The sequence below is a fragment of the Pongo pygmaeus genome, chromosome 7 (genome assembly GCF_028885625.2).
Source record: "Pongo pygmaeus isolate AG05252 chromosome 7, NHGRI_mPonPyg2-v2.0_pri, whole genome shotgun sequence".
In the NCBI taxonomy this organism is placed as follows: Eukaryota; Metazoa; Chordata; class Mammalia; order Primates; family Hominidae; genus Pongo; species Pongo pygmaeus.
Window position 1 is genome coordinate 114,863,724 of NC_072380.2, and position 22,143 is coordinate 114,885,866.

Below are 22,143 nucleotides of genomic sequence, written 5' to 3' on the forward strand. Positions count from 1 at the left end.
CAATGGCGCAATCTTGACTCACTGCAACCTCCACCTTCCCAGTTCAAGCAATGAAAATACTACTTTTAACATAAAAGAAGAAACTACTACAAGCTGCAACACAGATCTGTCGCAAAAGCACTGTTCTAAGCAAAAGAAAACAGACACATGATTCCATTTCTATGAAATTCAAAAAGGAAAAGCATTACAGTGAGAGAAAGCAGAACAATGGTTGCTAGGTAGCCAAGACCTAGCCTAGGGGGAAGTGACTGAAAATACAAAGGGAAACCAGGTAACTTTTTGGGGTGATGAAAATGTTCTGTACCTGGATTGTGGTGGCGGTTACACAACTGTACACATTTGCCGAAATTCATCAAACTGTACACCTAAAATGGGTTAATTTTACTGAATGTAAAGTATAACTCAATAAATATGAAAGAGTCAAAGACATTTTATTAAGTGATACTGTCAGAAATTGAACAAATAACAGTACTTTAGCTGTGCAAGTAACATAAATTGTGTATTTACAAGTAAAATAACATTAAATATTAATACCTTCTTTAATATCCTGACAAAATGACAATGTTACAAAGCATGGTTATCTAAGAATTTATCATATTTCTAATTTTGAAGGGGTTTTGTTACCACTACACTGATTGTCTCAAGAAAGTAATAAGAAATATGATCTCAGAGAATAATTTCTTATAGCCAAGTTCAATTGACTAATACCTCACCTGTCTATTAATTTATGAAAATACTGCAAACTTTTCACGACAATCTTATTTCTCAAAGTGACCCCACGGAAAAATCACTTAATTTCAAGAATCCTGTCTTATCATCATTATCTAACAATTACAAGTGACTGCTGACAAAAAATGCTGTCATACCGGAGGTTAAGAAGTTATAGCACTGAGGCCTGGCACAGTGGCTCAAGCCTGTAATCCCAACATCCTGGTAGGCTGAGGCAGGTGCACACCTGAGGTCGGGAGTTCGAGACCAGCCTGACCAACATGGTCAAACCCCATCTCCACTAAAAATACAAAATTAGCCAGGCATGGTGGCTCACGCCTATAATCTCAGCTACTTGGGAAGCTGAGGCAGGAGAATCACTTGAACCCGGGAGGTGGAAGTTGCAGTGAGCAGAGATCACACCACTGCACTTGAGCCTGGGCAACAAGAGCAAAACTCCATCTCAAAAAAAAAAAAAGTTATAGCACTGAGCTTTAAGGAACTAAATAATTCCCCAGTGGCCCCTTCTTCTAAGGTTACAATCCAAACAAGTTTCTCTTATTCTACGAATGTCAAATTTTTTAACATGTTAGAACCCAATCAGCTTTATTAAGTAAAATTATCAAAACTGTCAATCAGAAATAAGCGTTTATGAGACAACAGGAAAATGTGGGCAATTTTGTTATTAAGGTTTTTTCAGGTTTTTTTTAAAGGCTTCATATTTTGAAATACACAGTGAATATACAGCAATTAAATTACCTGATAGAGGAGAATAAATGGGGAGAGAGTTGAAATCAGACTGGCCATGAGTTGACAACTGTTGAGACTGGGTGATGGGAACATGGTTGTTCATCATACTATTCTCTCTACTCTTGTATATGCTTAAAATTTTCCAAAATAAAAGGCTTAAAAATAATACTCAGGGGAAAACTTAAAAACCAGTTCTAAAAATAAACCAACAATTCATAACCACAGTGAGCCAAGAGAAGAGGCTATTTTCATTTGACCAGAATGCCAGAGTCAAAATGACAGAAACGTGGATGCTAACTGGAGTCTGTTTTCTTAATTAGAAATATGTATAATATGGGTGAGCACAGTGGCTCCCGCCTGTAATCCCAACACTTTGGGAGGTCTAGGCGGGCAGATCACGAGGTCAGGAGTTCAAGACCAGCCTGACCAACACGGTGAAACCCCATCTCTACTAAAAATACAAAAATTAGCCGGGTATGGTGGCGTGCGCCTGTACTCCCAGCTACTCAGGAGGCTGAGGCAGGAGAATCGCTTGAACCTGGGAGGCGGAGGTTGCAGTGAGCCAAGGTTGCACCAAGATGGCACCACTGCATTCCAGCATGGGTAAGAGAGAGACTCAAAAAACAAAATAAATATGTATGATAAAATGAGGGAGGGGAGACATTAACTACATCCTCCTGTAACATAAAATTGCTCCCTTTAATATACCTTATAAGACCTATGTCCGTGTAACTCAGTCTTCAGCAATTAAATTTTCCTTTGGAAACTACTTCCTAAATAACCTAATTGTCTAATTGTTAGGGAAAAAATCCCTGACCTTTCGTAATTTCACCTATTATTCCTAGTCGTATTCCTGTGTATCCTGTAATTTTCTTCACAAGTGTCTGTTTATTCCTAGGCCTATGATTCAGTCACAGATTTCCTGATTTATAAAATTGCTCTGCCTTTGTTTTGATTTTCTATTTTGCTTGGCTATTCTATACCCTGTTGTTAATCTTACTTAAGCAAATTCATTTAAACATTTTAGTTAGGCCAGACTGTACTTTTCCAATACAATAAATCTAGTATTGGTTTTTTATCGTTTGTTTTTGAGATGGAGTCTCGCTCTGTCACCCAAGCTGGAGTGCAGTGGCACAATCTTGGCTCACTGCAACCTCCGCCTCCCAGGTTCAAGCAATTCTCCTGCCTCAGCCTCTTGAGTAGCTGCAACTACAGGCATGCGCCACCACGCCCAGCTAATTTTTGTATTTTTAGTAGAGATGGGGTTTCACCATGTTGGCCAGGCTGGTCTCAAACTTCTGACCTCAGATGATCCGCCCACCTCAGCCTCCCAAAGTGCTGGGATTACAGGCATGAGCCACCACACCTGGCATAATGCATTTGGTATTGCTTTTAGGTAACAATCTCAATAATCAAATGGTGAGATTTTTCACTGATTTGGTGATATGATGCTCTATCCCACACGACCCAATACCTGGGGGGTTTTTTGATTGATTTTTTTTGTTTTTTTGTTTTTTGGTGCAGCACAATAAAATTTCAAGCAGCTTTCAACTATTACAACCTCTACTCACCACAACCTTTGTTATGCTTCATATAATCCCTGGCATATTTTCTGGCTCCTACTGAGAGAGTGAAGATATGCCTGAGTCTTTAAAACCTCAAAGTTCTTAATAAACATAATGAGCACTCACTGAATGCCAAGACTTGTGCAAAAACACATTTTCTATGCCAACACTATCCAAGAGAACTTTCAGTGATGATGGCACTGCTCTGTATCTGCACTGTCCAATGTGGTAGTGAGTAGCTACGTGGGGCTACAGTGCACTTAAAATGTGACTAGCTACGGATGAAGTGACTTAAATTTTTATTTAATTTTAATTAATCTTAATTAATTTTTTTTTTTTTTTTTTTGAGACAGAGTCTTGCTCTGTCACCCAGGCTGGAGTGCAGTGGCACAATCTCGGCTCACTGCAACCTCTGCCTCACGGGCTCAAGCTCTGTCTCATGGGCTCAAGCAATTCTCCTGCCTCAACCTCTTGAGTAGCTGGGATTACAGGCGTCCACCACCACATCCGGCTAATTTTTGTATTTTTAGCAGAGACGGGGTTTCACCGTGTTGGCCAGGCTAAGGGGTCTTAAACTCCTGACCGCAAGTGATTTGCCCACCTCAGCCACCCAAAGTGCTGGGATTACAGGTGTGAGCCACTGGCCGGGCCTTAATCTTAAATAGTCATGTTTTAAAAATTAAGAATATATATCGTGGCCAGGCACATTGGCTCATGCCTGTAATCCCAGCATTTTGGGAGGCTGAGGCAGATGAATCACCTGAGGTTAGGTTCAAGAGCAGCCTAGCCAACATGACGAAACCCCATCTCTACTAAAAATACAAAAATTAGCCAGACACAGTGGTGTGCGTCTGTAATCCCAGCTACTTGGGAGGCTGAGGAGGGAGAATCGCTTGAACCCGGGAGGTGGATGTTGCATTGAGCCAAGATCAGGCCACTGCCTCCAGCCTAGGAGACAAAGCAAAACTGTGTCTCAAAAAAGAAAAAAAAAAAGAATGTATATTGCTTGAAACATTCTTCATAAAAGTCATTTCCACTTATTTTTACAACTAAATGCATTGAAGATCATCTAGGATGGGCTTCCTTAACCTTAGCACAACTGACATTTTGGACCCCGTAATTCTTTGTTGTGGGGGCTATCCTATGCATTATAGGATGTTTAGCAGCATCTCTGGCCTCCATCCACTAGAGGCCAGTAGCAATGCCCCAGCTGTGACAATAAAAAAATGTCTCCAGACACTGCCCAATAAGGGGAGGGGGTTGGGTGTGGAAGGTGCAAAATCACACCAAGCTGAGAAGTACTAATCTAGAACTAAGAGTCGATTCTACTCTCAATGCTAAGGATATTCTAGGGCAACTTTTTTGAGTTCCTGCTTTGCTATCTGGAAACCAGACAACACATAAAAAGTTAAAAGTAACCATCTCTTCGTAATGTTTTCCACAGAATCCACATTATAATATTGATCTTTTCCCATCCACTGTCTCAACTGTTCCTCCCTGACCTTGAGGAGAGTGCTACACCTAATTCAGAGATTGATGTGAGGGGTTCTAAGAGGTTAAATGACTAGGCTACCAGCACAGAGTTTGAAACTCCTGTCTATAGTATCTTACCTTGAGTTATGACACCTGAAAGGGAAACTCCTTAGAGAAAAATCCTTTTGATATGACAATCTCAATAAAGACTGTTTATGATTGCATAATACATTGTAATGCCAAAAGGCAAATCTCACAGGAAAATTCCACATACAGACAAGCAATAAGAACTGGTTTGTTTTGTAACTAACCTGCATCTTGAGGAATAATTCAGGACAAGGACAATAAATGCCATAACCACATCACCTTAAGAAGACCTATCCTAACCTAGTACCAAGAAAAGGTTAAGATGGTCAGCCTCTGAAAAAAAGGCATAAACCAATTAGGAGCCCTGGAGAGAGCAGTTGAGGGGAAAATGGAATCAAAACTCTAAGACAGGTGGCCACACTGCCTGAAGGCTGGGATGTCTGAGACAGCAGAACCATTCTGGAATACGAGCCACGTGAAGTGGAATGGAGCCCTGGACTTTAAAAAAAAAAAAAAAAAAAAAAAAAAAAAAAAAGTCAGAAGACCCATCAGGTGGACCTCAGCTGTCTCTCAGTAGCTGTACCCCTGCATAAACACTGTAAATCTCTGTGCCTATTTTTTCAGCTCATTAGTGAGGCACTTTCCAGGCTATTAGTGAGGCAGGCCTTTCCAGCTCTCCCCCCAAGCTCGAAGAACCACATTCTTTATATTGTTTTACTGTTTCTCTGAGACAATGGTTTAAGCAGGAACATAGTAATAACTCAAGAAATCCACTGGAAAGGAGATCAAAATGTCCAAAGTATCTGAGCACTGAATGGTTTCAATTCAGCTCAATGAATATTTGCTTGAGGGCCCAGCATTCTGTGCCAGGGACCTTGTAATCATTCTGGGAAGTCACAGCCAACATCCTCCTCTTTCCACCCCAGCCATCCCCACCTGTATTTGTCAATTTCATCCTGGCATCATTATTATTCATTATTGGCATGTCTGAAAACACAAATTATGAAAAAAAGATACTTTTTTATGCTTTGTACATTTTAGACACTTGAGACATCAGACTATGATGCTGAACAAAATATTTGACTTTTTAACAGGATGTGGGTAAAGAAAGAAAACGTATTTGGAGAAGAAAACACTACTGTTTTGAGGACCAAGTTTTCTTCAACTGAGCAATTTATTTGCAGTACCATTCTGCCTGTCTAATCTTACTACTTTTAGTCCAAAGTATAGTCTATCTATTTACACCCTTTTCATACATAACTATGATTATATTTGTGACTCTCATACATTTCTCATAATAAAAAAAGTCAAGCTACAGTAGCAGTCTCTTTTTTATTGCCCAAACTTACTAAAACTTGGTAAAGTTTTTATCTTTAGATGAAAATACGCTTATTCTAGTTAATTAAAAGGTTCCAGAAAACCAGTCTCTTTTGGAAACAGATTTTTCTCAAGTGACAGGTTGATCCTATTACTTTACAAGTAGGTATGCAAAAAGGAGCCTTCCTTTTGAAACGGAAACACAGAACAGCTCCTGCCACAAATCAACTACTTCAAAACTTAGGATATGTGCCATCTTAAATGCTGCCTTCACAAATCTCAAAAGACAAGACATGTTTACCACTACTAGATACAACCATATAGCTCTTTATAATTTCACCTACAGCACCTTTCTATTTTTCAAATATCTGCCACCTTGATGCACATGTTATGACTCAAGTCTACTTTTTTCCTAATTTCATGAAATTAAAAGTCACAATGATCTAAATATTTTTAATGTTGTATAATGATAGAAGAATCCAACAAAGCTGATTGTTTATACTAGGAATGGAAAAAGAAGGGTTAGCATTTAAAAAGATACATTACTTGTAAATTTCTCAAATAGCTGAAGCAAAAGGAATGCTCAAAAATGAATCAAAGTGCCCAACACAACCGCAAAATAGGTTTTGGCATGCACAGTCAACTGAGTAAACTAGTCAGGATTCCTGGTACATAAAGTTAGGACTAATATAGAAAAGATGCCCTACCTCTCTTCTCTCTGGTGCAATTTTCTAAGTAGCAAGACAAGCACTACCAACATGGTTCTATTAATGACCGTAGAGCTATCCTCACTACTACCCTGTTTCTAAATTTTATCAAAAAATTCTTATGTTAATGTCTCAAAAGATCTTTAATGAAGTAAAGTCAGGCTAAGAACCACATAACAAAATGTTAAATAACTTATTTCAGAATTTAAAGGAACCATGTGACAACTCTGAGTAGTTAGTATTTTCAGTAAGTATTTCAAAAGATTCCCAAACATGTTAAATACAATATGGCTACAGCAAAGATTAGGCAAATCCGAACCAAATGCAGAAACTAAACCGCCAGCTCTGGATTTAAAAGCTGTCTGCTCCACTTGAGGCGGTTAGATACACTGACACAAGAGGCCAGTATCTCAGCAGCAAGTTAGGCCTCTTCCTCCCTCTGGGAAGCGCATGACAAATAGGGCATCATGCAACTTAAGTCACCCGGTCACTTAGCAAAAATTCTATCTAACTTCTAAACTTGGGACCAGATGGCCTTCTATACGCAAAAGAAATGTAGAGAGCAGTGAAGTACTGGGAGAGAGGAAGACTTAAAATGCTCCACTTTGTGATCCTGTAAACATTTAGCCCATCATTAGATCTGAGTCTTAGATTCTAAGACATGCTTTAATGGAGGCCTCCCTCAACCTCCTGAGTCTGTTTTCCAACACTGGAACTTTTCCTGCTTTATCTCAGTTCCCTGACAGCATGCGGCACTGCAAATTCAATATCCTAAACTGGCAAGGAACGGTGGCCGAAGAAAGGGAGAAATCCAAACCAAAACAGCCTTCTTATAAAAGACAAAAAAATAAAATAAAATCATAATTCATCCTCCGCCCACAGCAAACCCAACCCAGAAATTTACAGCGTGTTAAGAAAAGCAGCATTGCGAACTGCAAACGTAAGAGTTTCCCTTTGACACTCTACGCACGGTTTTCAGCTGTCAAATTACAACTCAGGAAAACACTATCATTAGAATAGAAAAGGAAACAAAAAAGCTCGCACCACAGGGGCTAGTAGCAGGAGCTGCCAGCACCATTTCAGGAGGAGAGCAAAGGGAATCCAATGCACTTCCCCACCCCCGCTTGAATCCATCTCCTCCTGGGGCAGGCAAACCTCACTGCAGGGGCTCAAATTTAATAATAATAACAATAATCATGGCGCTTCCTCCCTCACTCCCTCCCCCAACTATCACCTCCCCCCCGCTCCCAGCAATCTGCCGGGAATTGGCTTCTCTCCCCAACCCCACCCTGGGATCCCCAGGTCCAGACCACCCCACCGGACACAGCTGCCGGGGGCCCGGGACAAGCCCAGCCCAGCCTACCCCGGGGCCCCTGGCCCCGCTTCTCCTCTTCCCTCTCTTTTTACCTCCACCATCCCCCATCCGCATTGTCTGTCTCAATTCAACTTTGACTAATATGGATTCCTCGGGCCTTGGCCGGGCAGTAATTACCGCCTGCCCCCCGGGAGCCAGAAACCTCCCCCCAATCTCCGCCGAGTTCAACGCCGCTCCTTGCGGGAGGGGGAAGGGGGGTTACAGCGCGCTCTCCAGTCTACACCGCGGGTGCCGTCTACACCGCGCTCCCCCCGCGGCCCCCTGTCCCCGGGATCAGAAGTTTGCCCCGGAAGGAGCCTAGTAGGAGGCAGTAAGGACCCCCGCACCCCACCCCAGCTGGCCGGCCGGCGCGTAAACACCCGCACCCGCCCGGCACGGCCCGTGGGGGAGGGGAGGGAGGGAAGGGCGCCCCTCCCCCCGCGCCCGCCGACCCGCCAGCCCTATTACCTGTCATTGAGCTGGTCCTCGGTGCCCGGCAGCGGGTGAACCACGAAATGGATGGACGTCATGGTGCTTTCCTTCTCGTCCTCCTCCCGAGGGCGGCCCCCTCCCGCTCTCGCCCGCCCCCCAGCCCTCTACCCCTCCCCAAAACCCACAGCCGCCGCCGCCTCCCAGTCCCCAAATGGAGGGAAGCAAATACGCAGGGGCCGCCGCCGCCTCCCTGCCGGGCGTGTGTCCGCGGCCCGGAGGGGCGGGCAGGAGGGCGAATCCACACGCCACCCGCTCCCCCGGCGACAGCGCGGAGTGCGAGGCTGGTAGCCGGGACCAGGGGCGCGCCGCCGGCCAGCGGCAGACGGGCGTTGGGAGAGGGGCGGCTGCTGGCTGCGGGCTAAGGGGACGGTCTGGTCCCGGCGGCGGACGGGGTCGGTACTAGGGGAGGTGGGGAAGGAGGGGAAGGAGATGAGCCCGCACCGCGCGTCACTAGCGAGAAGCCGCCGCCGCCGCCACCAACACCGCCGCCGCCATCTTCACTTCTGCCCCAGTTTCTCCGTCTCGCAGGCTCCGCTCCGGAGCGGCGGGGGAGGGGCAAACGGGAGGAGGAGGAGGGAGGAGACCGGCGGGCGGGGGCGCGGCGGCGAGAGGCGGGGCTCCGGGAAACGGGCGGTAAGGCCCCCTCGATTGGGCGGCTCAACGTTGTCGGGCCACGACGCTGTAAGGCGCGTGCCGATTGGTCCGTTCGACTCCCGAGCCCAGCCCCGCCGGGGGTGGGATGTCTCCAGAGTGAGTGTTCCGGAGAGCACGTGTTAGGGAAGGAGGAGGCTGCGGGCTAACCTGCCGGGAGGGAGGATAAGTGTGTGTCCCAGAGGAGGTGAGGAGGAAGAGGGGTTCTTGTGTTCTTTCGCCCGGATTCCCCTGGGGCAGCCCTAATTATTTGGCGGATCCTTAGGGGTTTCTTGTTGCTTCTCATCCTTCCTCCGCAGTTGTATTTAAGGTGGAAGTTGGTGAAATCAGTTAAGGGGCAAGACATATACAGCCTTTTATTGGAAAAGTAAGGAAGTTATGTAAGGGCCTTTCCAGAAAGAGGTAGTAGGATCATGGAGTTGACTTTGCAGCAACTTCTATTACCTCGGTCTCCCCAGTTTCCTCACCACCATCACATGCCCAAAGACAAAATGTGGAAATTTCCACCAATTTCCTGATATAAATGATTCGTGATTTTTTATTACTTTTAAATGAAAGATGATAAACCTCTTCTACAAAGGAGTTCAATTTATGATCAGTGGACTCAGAACGGAAAATTCTTTTTTTTTTTTGTTTTTCCTGAGACGGAGTTTCGCTCTTGTTGCCCAGGCTGGAGTGCAATGGCGCGGTCTTGGCTCACCTCAACCTCCGCCTCCCGGGTTCAAGCGATTTTCCTGCCTCAGCCTATGGAGTAGCTGGGATTACAGCCATGCGCCACCACGTCCCGCTAATTTTGTATTTCTTTTTTAGTAGAGATGTGGTTTCACCATGTTGGCCAGGCGGGTCTCGAACTCCTAACCTCAGGTGATCCACCCGCCTCGGCCTCCCAAAGTGCTGGGATTACAGGCCTGAGCCATCGCGCCTGGCCGAGATAGGATCTTTTATACCGAGTTTCCACTATAAGACACTTTCAGAGTTTTGGCCAAGGCACACAGTGGCTCACGCCTGTAATCCCAGCACTTTGGAAGGCCGAGGATGGCAGATCACCTGAGGTTGGGAGTTCGAGACCAGTCTGGCCAACTTGGTGAAACCCCATCTCTACTAAAAATGCAAAAATTAGCCGGGCATGGCGGTGCGCGCCTGTAATCCCCACTACTCAGGAGGCTGAGGCAGAAGACTCGCTTGAACCCGGCAAGTTGTGGTGAGCTGAGATCATGCCACTGCACTCCAGCCTGGGCGACAGAACGAGACTCCATCTCAAAAAAAAAAATTTTTTTAATCGAATAAATCTGGGATTTTCTCCCTAAGGAACCAATTCATGACTTTCTTCTCAAAGGTTTCTATGACCTTCTTTAAAAAATAAAGTACCTCTTCGAAGGCAAAAACTGAGAACATGACGTTCCTTCTACAGAGGTGGTCTGTTCATGAATTACACACACACAGTTTTGCTTAGGAAGTTCTTTTGAGCAAAATTTATGAAAAATTACTTATAAATCAGGATAGACCTAGTACCCTTGAGGCAGATAATGGAACACTTTTGTAGGTTACCGGCTCAACCATTGGCCCAGATTAGTTTAGACTAAAAAGTGATTTCAAGGTCACTATTAGATGTCCCTGGGAGCCCTGAGGAAGGAAGGTAGACCGTAGACACTGCTAGATTTCAAGCCAAACAGATCTAAAAAAAATTTTTTTTTTGAGACGGAGTTTTTGCTCTGTCGCCCAGGCTGGAGTACAATGGCACGATCTTGGCTCACTGCCACCTCCGCCTCCTGAGTTCAAGTGATTCTCCTGCCTCAGCCTCCCGAGTAGCTGGGATTACAGGCGCCGCCACCATGCCTGGGTAATTTTTGTATTTTTAGTAGAGACAGGGTTTCACCATGTTGGCCAGGTTGGTCTCGAACTCCTGACCTCAGGTGATCCACCCACCTCGGCCTCCCAAAGTGTTGGGATTACAGGTGTGAGCCACTGCACCCAGCCCAGATCTAAATTTCAGTTGTTTCTGCTACTTAACTATGTGGCCTTACTTGGATTTAGATTAGTTAGATTTGGCTGGGTGCACTGGCTCACGCCCATAATCCCAGCACTTTGGGAGGCCGAGGTGGGTGGATCACCTGAGGTCAGGAGTTTGAGACCAGCCTGGCCAACATGGTGAAACCCCGTCTCTACTAAAAATACAAAAATTAGGCAGGAGTGTTGGTAGTCCCAGCTACTCCAGAGGCTGAGGCAGGAGAATTGCTTGCTCGAACCTGGGAGGTGGAGGTTGCAGTGAGCCAAGATTGTGCCACTGCACTCCAGCCTGGGCGACAGAATGAGAATCTGTCTTTAAAAAAAAAAATTAGTTAGATTTAACCTATCATTGCATCTTTTTTCCTCATTTGTTAAATATTCCATACTAATAGATCTATCTACACAGGGTTGCAGTGAGACCTAAATAAGATAATGTACGTCAGACACCTAGGACAGTTCATATACATAGTAGGCTCAGCAAATGGAAACATTTACTTGTCTGGTGCAATGTTCCCCTTTTTTTTTTTTTTTTTTTTTTTTTGAGGCAGGATTTCACTCCCATCACCCAGGCTGGAGTGCAGTGACATGACCTCGGCTCACTGCAACCTCCACCTAGCAGGCTCAAGCAATTTTCCCTCACTGGCCTCCCGAGTATCTGGGTCTACAGGCACAGGCTACCACGCCTGGCTAATTTTCGTATCTTTTGTAAAGGCGGGGTTTTGCCATGTTGCTCAGGCTGGTCTTGATCTCCTGGGCTCAAGCGATCGGCCCACCTCGGCCTCCCATCTATGTTCAACTTTTACACCTTACACCTTTTAATACTTGAATCACACTATAGGGTAAATTATAATATCCCCGTTATCTAGATGAGGACACTGGGGCTCAAACACCTGCGGTAAGTACTGAAGCTGATACTGAAACCCTGGTCTTCTGACTTGGATTCCTTTGTTCTTTCCACTATACCACTGCTGCCATCTAGAAGTTAATAATTTAGAAGGAACAGACTATTCAAAGCCAATAGACAAAACAATTATATGATAAATGGAAGAAGAGTAATGTGGAGGTTGAAGGAGGAAGTGATTCCAGCCAAGAGAATTAAGAAAAGCCACTCAAGCTGAGCTTTCTTTTCTTTTTTTGTTTGAGACGGGGTTTCACCCTTGTTGCCCAGGCTGGAGTGGTGCAGTGGTGCAATCTTGGCTCACTGCAACCTCCGCCTCCCAGGTTCAATCAATTCTCTTGCCTCAGCCACCTGAGTGGCTGGGATTACAGGTGCCTGCCACAACACCCAGCTAATTTTTTGTATTTTTAGTAGAGACAGGGTTTCACCATGTTGGCCGGGCTGGTCTCGAACTCCTGACCTCAGGTGATCCACCCGCCTCGGCCTCCCAAAGTTCTGGGATTACAGGCTTGAGCCACCACGCCCGGCCAAGCTGAGCTTTCAAGGATGTTCTGAGCAAATAGAATACCTGGCTTAAATCTAATATTTTTAGAATTGCCCCCAAACAGATCACACCATGCCCATAGTTTGCCTCACTTCTCTTTCTTCCAAATCTCTCCTTTGTCTTTTCATTATGCTTTTATCCTGCTTTCAACTTGATTTACCCACTCCTAGTTTCCTAGGACTGAGACTTTTTCTCCTGGTTGAAAGTTGGTCTGCTCCCTCTAGACAGCCTATTGGGAAACTGCCTCTCTGGTCTTTGATAATCATCTTGGCTTTGCTACCTTTTTGTTGTCCCAGATGGCATATTAGGAAGACTTTTCCTCTCCCAGGGCTGTAACACCTTGGTGGGTCACACTTCGAACAGAGAAAAACAAGTAAAAGCATGGAGTTGTGAAAGACCATCACATGTATGGGGGCTGAAGAAATACAGATAATGGAGATAAGCAGGGGTCAACAGAAGCTCTTTGAAGAGTCAAAGTGCAATACAACCTTAGAAAACAGACTCCTTTTTCAAGGGAGCTCCTTTCTAATAATTTGAACTAATTCTCCCTTTGAGGACAACTAGAAAAGTTAGGCAAAATATTTCTTCAAATTTGCTTAATGGCACAAGAAAGCTAACAAAATAATGATGGATTACCAAACCAGGGTCCAAGGGATGAATAAGCCCCAAGTGAGTCCTCTGTTTGGAGCCACTTTTCCCCTGGGATGCATGTCAATTCCAGAAATACAAACTGAGAAGCTGAAGTAGAGCAGGTCTGACAGGTACTTGGCACTAAGATAACAGGGATTGATGTCTAGTTTCACCCAATGCAGTGGGGAGTGCTAACGAACCCCTCTTACTCAGTGTTCAGACCTGAGGGACTGCCTCCCTGAAATAGGCCATATCTTAGATTTGGTTTCCCCAAAAGCAGACCTTGAGAGAAGGATTTGGCTGTAAATCGTTTATTTAGGAGGTGATTGCAGGAAGCACTGTGTGGGAATGGAGAAATGTATGAGGATGGGAGAAACGCCAATAAAAGATGGGCTGATAAGTGTTTTACTACCACAGGCAACTGGGACCCAATCCCACTGGGAACCCTCTGAGAGACCAGGACATACCTGAGAATTAACCTACTGAGGAGGGAGGAAGCTAGGGGTATTTATCCATGAACCCCATCTCACAGTAGTTAATGGTTGCTCCTAGGTTGTTTAGCTAAGCTGTTAATAGCTAGCTTAATGTCCAACAAAAATTCATTGTCTTATATACAAAAAAAAGAATTAGGACTTGAACATTTTTAAACATCATTTAAAATAATATTAAAAACGATTAAATATCTAATATATAAGAACAGCCAATAAAAGATGCCAAAGCCCGTACACAGGTTTAAAATGTTTTTGAGAAGCTTCCAGACTGCTGACGACGTGGAGGTGCTGGGAGAGTGGCATGAACACAGAAGGCATGGAAGCTCCTCACGCTTCTCTCCCATACCTAGTCCTATGCATCTCTTCCATCCAGCTGTTCCTGGGTTGCATCCATTAGTGTAAACTGGTAAACACCTCTTGGGTTCCAAGAGAAGGAAGAGGACATATACTGCTCTTCAGATCCCTATACTGATCCCCACTACAACCAGTGAACCGGAACATTGAATCTGGATAGGGGGCCCTGGTGACTGAGACGGCATGCTCTAAAGATCTAGGGCACTCTCTTGGCCCTGCTTTGCATCCTATGCAGGCTGTGTGTACACAGCAAGGATATTTCCTGGAGGGAATTCATGAAACAGCACTACCTAAGTCCAAGCCAAGAATTCAGAAAATACAAATGCAACGTCCTCATGAGGGAAAAAGAAGCTCTGAAAGACAAGAGCTCTTGGATGTTCATCTATACCTCATGGTACAAATGGAGCATATATGCGTCAATGACAACTGGAATGAACGCTACAGAAATGTATGTATATAGGCCCAGAATGCCCTGAGAGAACTCAGGTGTCACCAGGAGAATTCAAAAAAAAAGCAACACATTGTCTGGGTGCAGTGGCCGTAACTATATTCCCAACACTTGAGGCCAGGAGTCAAGACTAGCCTGGGCAACATAGCCAGACCCCATCTGTACAAAAAAAAAAATAAAATTACCCGACATAATGATGCACACGTGTAGTCCTAACTACTGGGGAGGCTGAGGCAGGGGAATTGCCTGAACCCTGGAGATTGAGGTTGCTGTGAGCCATGATCACACCACTGCACTCCAGCTCCGGAAGCAGAGCAAGACCCTGTCTCTTTTTTTTTTTGAGACGGAATTTCGCTCTTGTCGCCTAGGCTGGAGTGCAATGGCACAATCTGGGCTCACTGCAACCTCCACCTCCTGGGTTCAAGCGATTCTCCTGCCTCAGCCTCCCGAGTAGCTGGGATTACAGACGCCCACCACCACGCCTGGGTAATTTTTGTATTTTTAGTAGAGACGGGGTTTCACCATGTTGGCCAAGCTGATCTTGAGCTCCTGATCTCAGGTGACACCTTGGCTTCCCAAAGTGCTGGGATTATAGGTGTGAGCCACTGCACCCAGCCAACCCTGTCTCTTTAAAAAAAAAAAAAAAGCTACACAGAGAGCAGAAGTTTCAACTACATTGAATTCCACTAACGTGGATGAGTAGGTTGACAGCACAGAGGACCTGAAGATGATGAGCCTGTCAGCTACTAGAAGGTCTACCCACATCCCCAAATTTTGCTACAGTATTCTGTACTTGCCAAGTAGTGGCCTCTGTCTACATCATTGGCCCCTGCCACTCTCTCCTTTGCATTTATGTATCAATGTTTTCCAACTACTGAGTTATGTATCACATGGTTTCTTGATACCATACCTTTGCCTGTGTTGTTTCTGTGCCTGGAATACACTTCTGTCCTATTTACCTAATTTACTCCTACTTTTTTTTCCAAGATTCAGCTCATATGCCATCTCTTCTTGACTAACCCAAGACTTTTTCTGATATCAATTCTCCTTATATCTATCCAAGCTGAATGATCTTCCCTTCCTTTAAATAAATTATATCAAAAAGAATTTTTCTTTAGAGAAATCAAAGATGATCTAAATACACAGAAGGATCAGGCATGGTGGCTCACACCTATAATCCCAGCACTTTGGGAGGAGGAGGCAGGAGGATCACTTGAGCCCATGAGTTCAAGACCAGCCTAGGCAACATAATAACACCCATCTTTATTTAAAAAAAAAAAAATTAAATAAAAAATAGGCCAGGCGCAGTGGCTCACGCCTGTAACCCCCACACTTTGAGAAGCCGAGACAGGCAAATCACCTGAGGTCAGGAGTTCAAGACCAGCGTGGCCAACATGGTGAAATCCCGTCTCTACTAAAAATACAAAAATTAGCTTGGTGTGGTGGTGCACACCTGTAATCCCAGCTACATGAGAAGCTGAGGCAGGAGAAATGCTTGAATGGAAAAGACACAGAAAAAGATGTTCATAGCAGCATTCTTTGTAAAAGCCCCAAACTGTAAATAATCCAAATAACCATCAAAAATAGAATATTATGGCATGTTCATGCAGTGTAATACCATGCAGTAATACATACGAATGAACCAAAGCTCTTTGCAAAACCTGAATGAATCTCACAAAAATAATGTTGAATAAAAGAAATCAGAAATGTTACAATTTCATTGATATAAGCTTCAAAAACCAGCAAAGTGACACTCTGTTGTTAAGGATGCATGTTTAGGGAGCAAAACTAAGAAAAGCAAACAAGGTTACCTTAAGGGGTAGCAGTTACTTTATGGGGGAGGAAGGAGTATCCATTAGAAGGTAGCACAAGGGGAATCTCTGGAGTGCTGACAGTGATCTATTTTTTGACCTGGGTGTTGGTTACAGGGTGTTCATTTATTATCATTTACTTGGCTGTACATTTTTTTTTTTTTTAGACGGAGTCTCGCTCTGTCACACAGGCTGGAGTGCAGTGGTGTGATCTCGGCTCACTGCAACCTCCACCTCCTGGGTTCAAGCGATTCTCCTGCCTCAGCCTCCTGAGTAGCTGGGATTACAGATGCCCGCCACCACACCCAGCTAATTTTTTGTATTTTAGTAGGGATGGGGTTTCACCATGTTGGCCAGGCTAGTCTCGAACTGCTGACTTTGAGTGATCCACCCACCTTGGCCTCCAAAAGTGCTGGGATTACAGGCATGAGCCACTGCTCCCAGCCTTAGCTGTACATTTTTGTTTTGCATAATTTTCTATATGTGTGCTAAATTTCACTATGAGAAAAGATTATTGGCTGGGCACAGTGGCTCACACCTGTAATCCCAGCACTTTAGAAGGCAAGGTGGGCAGATCACCTGAGGTCAGGAGTTCGAGACTAGCCTGACCAACATGGTGAAACCCCGTCTCTACTAAAAATACAAAAATTAGCCAGGCATGGTGGCAGGCACCTGTAATCCTAGCTACTGGGGAGGCTGAGGCAGGAGAATCGCTTGAACCCAGGAGGCGGAGATGGCAGTGAGCTGAGATCGCGCCACTGCACTCCAACCTGGGCAACAGAGCGAGACTCTGGCTTAAAAAAAAAAAAAAATCTTTTTACGGTGGCTCATGCTTGTAAATTTAGCACTTTGGGAGTCTGAGGCGGTTGGATTGCTAGATTTCAGGAGTTGGAGACCAGCCTGGGCAACATGGCGAAACCCCGTCTCTCCCAAAAACAGAAAATTAGCCAGGCATGGTGGTGAACGCCTATAGACCCAGCTACTGGGGATGCTGAGGTGGGAGGATCACTTGAGCCCGGGAGGTGAACTGAGGTTGTGTCACTGTACTCCAGCCCGGGTAACAGAGCGAGACTGTCTCAAAAAAAAAAGATAAAAATAAAGTTTTGTATGAAAAGAGAGAACGTTAGCACTCCTCTTGACAAGGATGGAAGAGGCTCTCAGACCTGACAACATGCATGAAGTTAAGGCATTGCCACCTACTTCATGGCATCTAAACATCATGTTGTTGTGGTGGTTGTTTTTTAAAGACAGAGCCTACTTGATACCTATATACATATAGAAATATTAACTCAAGGTGAGTTGTAAACCTAAATGCAAGAACTAAAGCTCTAAAATTCAGAAGAAAACATATGAGTACCAGGCGCGGTGGTTCACGCCTGTAATCCCAGCACTTTGGGAGGCCGAAGCAGGTGGATCACCAGGGGAAGAGATCGAGACCATGCTGGCTAACACGGTGAAACCCCGCCTCTACTAAAAATACAAAAAATTAGCGGGGCGTGGTGGCGGGCGCCTGTAGTCCCAGCTGCTCGGGAGGCTGAGGCAGGAGAATGGCGTGAACCCGGGAGGCGGAGCTTGCAGTGAGGTGAGATCGCGCCACTGCACTCCAGCCTGGGAAACAGAGCAAGACTCCGTCTCAAAAAAAAAAAAAAACAATATGAGTGAATCTTTGTAACCTTGGATTAAGCAATGGTTTCTTAGATATAAAAGCACAAACAGCAAAGAAAAAAAAGATAAATTGAATTTAACTCTTTTATTTTAATTCGATGGATAAATTGGACTTAAACCAATTGAACACTTTTGTGTTTCAAAGGACGCCATCAAGAAAGGCAACCCATGGAATGGGAGAAGATATTTGCAAATTATATATTTGATAAGGGACTAGTGTCTGGAATATATATAAAACTCTTACAACTCAACAATAAAAGGACAATTAACCCCATTTTTTAAAGGGCAAAGAGGAAACAAGGGGCTGACAATGAGCTCAAATTTATTTATTTTTTTCAGACAGAGTATTTCTCTGTCATCCAAGGCTAGAGTACAGTAGCACGATCATGGCTCACCACAGCCTCAACCTCCTAGGCTGAAGTGATCCTCCCACCTCAGCCTCCCAAGTAGCTGGAACTACAGGCGTGCACCACTATATCTAGAACTCCTGGGCTCAAGCAATCCTCCTGCTTCAGCCTCCCAAAGTGCTGAAGGATTACAGGTGTGAGCCACTGCGCCTGGTTTTAAATGTATGAAAGAAGATAAGTAAATAACAGTAAAGCCCTGGGTTGTGAAGATGTAATAACACAAAAAGCAGAGAGAAGGCAGGATGTTTGACTCCTGACTGTTCCATCAAGGACTGTAGTCTGGAAAATAAATATTTTGAAGGTGAAAAATTAAAGCTCATATTAGGATAAAAGACTATCAGAGAGCACTGAGTTGTCTTAAATTAAGTCAAGCCTCCTAACCCCAATAAAACACATCATAGTGCCAAATAAAGTTAAAAATCCGGACAGGCGTGGTGGCTCACACCTGTAATCCTAGTACTTTGGGAGGCCCAGGTGGGTGGATCTCTTTGAGCTCAGGAGTTCAAGACCAGCCTGGGCAACATGGTGAAATTCCATCTCTACAAAAAATACCAAAATGAGCTGGGTGTGGTGGCTCATGCCTGTGGTTCCAGCTGCTCAGGAGGCTGAGGCTGGATGGTTGCTTGAAATGAGTGGCGGAGGTTGCAGTGAGCTGAGATCACATCACTGCACCCCAGCCTGGGCAACAGAATGAGACCTTGTCTGAAAAACAAATAAATAAATACATAAATATATAAATAAAATAAAGTTAAAAATCTGAAAAAATAAAACGGGTAAATTATTTCAATCAATATTTCTCTAGGGAATATATACAAATGGCCAATATGCACATAAAAATATTCTCAACATCATCAGTCATCAAAGAAATGCAAATCAAACCAGTGATGTGATACTACTTCTCAGCCACTAAGATGGCTAACATTAAAAAGACAGATAGGCTGGGCGCGGTGGCTCATGCCTGTAATCCCAGCACTTTGGGAGGCCGAGGCGGGTGGATCACCTGAGGTCAGGAGTTCGAGACCAGCCTGGCCAACATGGAGAAACCCCGTCTCTACTAAAAATACAAAATTAGCCAGGCATGGTGGCACATGCCTGTAATCCCAGCTACTAGGGAGGCCAAGGCAGGAGAATCACTTGAACCTGTGAGGCAGAAGTTGCGGTGAGCCGAGATCGCGCCATTGCACTCCAGCCTGGGCAACAAGAGTGAAACTCCATCTCAAAAAAAAAAAAGAAAAGATATAACAAAAGAGACAGATAAATGTTGGCAAGGATGTGGAAAATTAAAACCTTCATATATTGTTGATGAGAATGTAAAATAGAGCAGCTACTTTGGAAAACAGTTTGACAGTTTTGACATTTCCTCAAAAAGTGAAACACAGAGTTACCATAGGCCATTCCTAGGTACCTACCCAAGAGAATTGAAAATGTATGTTCACACAAAAACTTATACACAAATGTTCATTATAGCATTATTACTTTTATTATTTTGAAATGGAGTTTTGCTTGTCACCCAGGCTGGAGTGCAATGGCACGATCTCAGCTCACTGCAACCTCCGCCTCCCAGATTCAAGTGATTCTTCTGCCTCAGCCTCCTGACTAGCTGGGATTATAGGCACTCGCCACCATGCCTGGCTAATTTTTGTATTTTTAGTAGAGACGGGATTTCACCATGTTGGCCAGGCTGGTCTCGAACTCCTGACCTCAGGTGATCCACCGGCCTGAGCCTCCCAAAGTGCTGGGATTACAGGTGTGAGCCACCTCACCCAGCTTTTTAAATTAAACACTTTAAATGGGTTAATTTTATAGTATGTGGATTATATCTCAATACATTTGTTATTTTCAAAAGAGGGGCCAACCACAGGGGCTCAAACTGTAATCCCAACACTTTGGGAGGCAAGGTGGAGGATTGCTTGAGCCCAGGAGTTTGAGACCAGCCTGGGCAACATAGTAAGACCTCATCTCTACCAAAAAAAAAAAAAAAAAAAATTAAAAGGGGAAAAGATAATGTGTCACTTTGAGTTTTCAACTAGCAGCATACTGAGTTCAAGCTGATATATACAATTTTTAATTAAGCTAGCTTCTACCTTTTCACTGCATTAAAGAAATCTCTATCATTCATCCAATAAAATGATTTATTGGCTGGGCGAGGTGGCTCATGCCTGTAATCCCAACACTTTGGGAGGCTGATGCAGGCAGATCATTTGAGGTGAGAAGTTGCAGACCAGCCTGGTCAACATTGCAAAGCCCATCTCTACTAAAAATACAAGAAAATTAGCCTGGTGAGGTGGCACGCACTTGTAATCCCAGCTACTGGGGAGGCTGAGGTATCAGAATTGCTTGAACTTAGGAGGCAGAGGTTGCAGTGAGCCAAGATCGTGCCACTGCACTCCAGTCTGGGTGACAGAGCAAGACACTGTCTCAAAAAACAAAACAAAGAAAAAAAAATGTATATATATACACACACACACACACACACACATATATATATATCACTGTATGCCAAGCACTGTTACAGATACATGCAATGAGATAAGTAAAGTTTCTGCCAGCCTCACAGGGCTTACAGTCAGTGACAAGAAGTGGGAGAGGTAAGATTTCAGATACTTCAACAAGAGGTTAAGTAACTTGCCCAAAGTCACACAGTTAAGTAGTAGAGTCATTATGGAAAGCAAGATCAATCCCATGGGACCCTAGTGGTCATTTAACCTAATGTCCTCTTTTCACATAAGAATCTGAGGCTCAGGGAGGCTAAATTGCTCAGTATCACCTGGCTTGTTACACACTGCCACAAATATAAACGCGTCTCAAGTGTGGGAGTGCAAGGGGACCCTAGGTTCTCAAGGTCAATCCATCTGAGACCTCTTTCAACTAGCCTAATGGGCCTTGGCACCTTAAGATGCTCTCAGAAATATAAAAAGACCTCCAAGATGCATTAACAATTGTTTGTCGCTGTTTGCCACCTGCTAGGCATTGTGCCATGCACTGAGAAACCTGGCAATGACCAAGACAGTTGCAGTTCATGCCCCGTGGGTGTATGGAATCTGGTGGTGCCGAAGTGCAGGTTTGATAGCTATTCCAGTGGCTACCTGAGACTCATCTTTGGAGACAAAGATACCTACAGATTTCTGGGCCCCTCCACACTACTGTGATTCCATTGATCTGGAGTCAGCCTGGAATCTGTGTTTGTGATGCTTTGCAGGTGTTTCTAGTTGTACCAGTGATTTGAGGAACCACTGACCTGCTATACCCCATCACTTGGCTTTATTTTTTTTTCTTTTTATTATTTATTTAATCACTTATTTATTTTTACAACTTGACTTTTAGAGCTGAGAAAAGCAAGACTAAGAGAGACTTACACAATCCCACAACCAGATCAAATATGTTTAATGCCCAGACCCCAGGGCAAAGCGTTCATTCATTCACTGAACAAACATTGAGCTCCTACCATGTACCATGCAGTATGTTGGGTGCTAGAATCACAGCAAAGAATAAGAGCACAGGTCCTGCTCTCATGGGGCTTCCATTTGGTGGGGGTGGGAGTAGGAGGCAGGGAGAAAGCCAGAAAAGAAAGAAACCGTGATTCTAGTCATGGAAAGTACTACAAAATGAGACTGAGTGCTGAGTCAGCAGAAGGTATACTAGGTTGATCCTCATAAAATAGCCAGTATTTGGCCATTTTTGATCCATAGAAACAACAATTTCATGTGGTTCAGCTTTATAAATAGGAGTTCAAAGGAGATTGAGTCCTTTCTCCCCAGGATAAAAAGGGAAGGTGGCTGGCTGG

General features: G+C 44.3%; 1 protein-coding gene, 1 non-coding gene and 1 pseudogene across 7 annotated transcripts in view; 2 read left to right on the forward strand and 1 right to left on the reverse strand.

The window, feature by feature from the left end:
* The window catches only part of UBR5 (ubiquitin protein ligase E3 component n-recognin 5), a 152,441-nt gene extending 143,483 nt beyond the window's left edge, over positions 1 to 8,958 (reverse strand). For 4 of the 6 annotated variants that reach the window (XM_054498353.2, XM_054498352.2, XM_063669005.1 and 1 more), the window contains exon 1: positions 8,430 to 8,958. In XM_054498353.2, the coding sequence (XP_054354328.2) occupies positions 8,430 to 8,491 (62 nt within the window). In that variant the 5' untranslated portion in view covers positions 8,492 to 8,958. The remainder of the gene's footprint in view (positions 1 to 8,429) is intronic. The other 2 variants (XM_054498355.2, XM_063669006.1) reach the window with 1 other exon arrangement.
* A 3,019-nt stretch (positions 8,959 to 11,977) lies between these two features.
* Positions 11,978 to 21,508, forward strand: LOC129042116 (epididymal secretory protein E3-beta-like; annotated as a pseudogene).
* Positions 17,388 to 17,514, forward strand: LOC129043322 (U6atac minor spliceosomal RNA). Its single transcript, XR_008504414.1, has one exon. It is a non-coding gene; the product is annotated as a U6atac minor spliceosomal RNA (small nuclear RNA).
* Positions 21,509 to 22,143: the final 635 nt, after the last annotated feature.